Source organism: Abramis brama (genome assembly GCF_963993115.1).
Source record: "Abramis brama genome assembly, chromosome: 14".
NCBI lineage: Eukaryota > Metazoa > Chordata > Actinopteri > Cypriniformes > Leuciscidae > Abramis > Abramis brama.
Genome location: NC_139976.1, coordinates 3,332,769 through 3,335,118, shown reverse-complemented (window position 1 = coordinate 3,335,118; position 2,350 = coordinate 3,332,769). Strand labels below are relative to the sequence as shown.

Below are 2,350 nucleotides of genomic sequence, written 5' to 3'. Positions count from 1 at the left end.
TTGAGCATTTTAGCCGATCACAAGCATGTGTGTTGAGCACTGAAAGCAGTTGGCGATCACTGTTCACTCTCTACTGGTTAAATCCATTCAATAGACCTTAGTCTGATTCAACGCCATACTGAATTTAATGCAGATGAAAACGAGGCCGTGAGGATAGACTTTACAATGTATAAAGGTCCTAGATCATGTCTTTTTTTTATATATATAAAACGTTTTGTTAACTGTACAATCGGTATGTCCTGTCATGACAGCTCTCAGAGTGTTTGTTAATGGACATGACACTGTTAATATGTTTGGTCTTGCCGGAAAAGATCTGCTACGCTGCTGCTGTTGTAATTAAATACTATTTTTTTTTCCATTACAAACCTTTTTATGACTTTTCCCCCTGCACTGCCATCCCCTTGAAGAGCGGCCAGGAAGTTCTCTGGGGTCACTTTCTGTAAGATCAGATTTTGTCATAATTGATAATTGATAACAGCACCCCCCCCCCCCACACACACACACAATATTTAACATTAATAATGTTACATTTCCAGTGTAGTCCTTTGGAATTTCAGAGTACACGTTTTCTTGATTGATTACACTGATAATCTTTCCCGGATATGGGTTTCTGCAGGCAGAGAAGAGGAACATGTTAATCGCAATCAGCTCCATCAATAGATGTATTTCACAGACTGTGACACATTTCCAGAATCATTAAATCGAATATTTCAAAGTTTTTTTGTATTTTCTTTTAAATAATTTACATTTATAATGCTTTACTTGTATTACAGTACATTACCTTGGCTTTAAATTACATAGATAGACAGACAGAGACAAATAAATAAATAAATAAACTAACACTGTTACGTAATAGTGTTTCTATATGTCTGAGGGAGTAAATCTGACATCTCTCTCTCTTCTAGCTGCTGTGATTAATATCTCTATTTTTTTTACTTTTTTGTAAAGTTGTGAAAATGCAGATGTTGTTTTTTTTTATTATTATTTAGATCTTTTGAGTTCATGGCCAAATCTGTTTTACTATTGTGTTCTACGTACATATATTTATATAAATTCACCATGTTGTTTCAGATAATATGTAACAGATATCATTAAAAAAATATTTTCATTAGGTTATATTTGGATTATTAATCAGTCTAGTAGTTTTTTTATTTATTTTATTTATCTTTCTAGTTTTGAAATGAATCCTCCTGAAAGCTTAATAACTTTTGGGCAATATTAGCTATTATCATAAACTCTAATCTCACAGATTATTAAGGATGGATAGTATGCACATTGAGTGTTCCAGCGCCTCTAATTTGCAGTATGTTTATCACTGAAGATCAAGTTCAACCATTAAAAGAGATACTCAAAAGATTCAGGAAATTACTCACTTGGGATTGTTAGCGATGTCATCAAACATCATCACCACAATCTGCTCTTTAGGAATTCCATTTTGCTTAATTATCTGATATGCACAGCACACATTGGCCTGAAACACACATGAAAAAGATGATTTCAGTGTTCACTTACTGTCATCATATACAAACTGTGGTACAGCACACCTTGAGGAACTTATGAGCAATATGTTTTTGCTAATGAAAAGAACAAAAAAAAAAAAAAAAAAAGGACAAACCTGGTGTTGGTAATTTTCCCAGTCCTTTGAGCCGGCAACGAGGAGAACCCATTTTTTTCCAGACATTTCTTGAACCTTTTCAAAGCAGTCTAAAAAATAAAAATTAAAACTAAACATTTTAAAACTAAATTGAAAGTTCTAATTATTTTAATTGGCTAACATGTACTTTTGTGATGACTCATTTATAATATGATTTTAGAGCACAGAGAAGAACACAAACAAGCGATGTGTTATAAAATTTATGTGAAAATAACAAGAGCTCAAGTTTTAAGCGAAGTGTTGCTTTGTTCATCAAGTGCTGAAATGTCAGTCAATCGCCATGATGTTAAAAATACAAATTTGCCTGGTCAAGAAAGGTTCAAAGTTTCTATTTAGCCTAATTATCTTCATAATTAAATACAAATGCTAAAAGTGTTTAGTGATTTAGATTATTGATGTAGTCGATTGGATCATATATGTCATCATACCTGTGTTGAGTGTCAGGTGTTCCTCTGTTTCTGTCCAGTCGTGTTCTGGTGCTTTTAGTCGGACAATCACTGTCTTTATATAGGCAGTTTATTACTGTCATTTGAGACACACGGATGGAGAGTTCATACTGGTGGGAGGGTCAGTTTAATATTATGCAATATTTCCCATATTTACTTTGCATCATGGCCTCAAATAGGGTCACGATCAGGGTGTGATAACCAGGAGCGTGTTGCGTGAGCTTCCGTCCTCCATATGGCTGACGCCAGT

At 34.0% G+C, this 2,350-nt stretch overlaps 1 protein-coding gene across 1 annotated transcript in view; it reads right to left on the bottom strand.

Annotated features, from left to right (window-relative positions):
* Window positions 1-2,126, bottom strand: part of LOC311096311 (legumain) — a 6,019-nt gene extending 3,893 nt beyond the window's left edge. The window contains exons 1-5 of the mRNA XM_084135376.1: window positions 2,083-2,126; window positions 1,616-1,704; window positions 1,374-1,471; window positions 529-610; window positions 367-437 (exon numbers count right to left, since the gene is read on the bottom strand). Of these exons, the coding sequence (XP_083991502.1) occupies window positions 367-437; window positions 529-610; window positions 1,374-1,471; window positions 1,616-1,681 (317 nt within the window). The 5' untranslated portion in view covers window positions 1,682-1,704; window positions 2,083-2,126. The remainder of the gene's footprint in view (window positions 1-366; window positions 438-528; window positions 611-1,373; window positions 1,472-1,615; window positions 1,705-2,082) is intronic.
* Window positions 2,127-2,350: the final 224 nt, after the last annotated feature.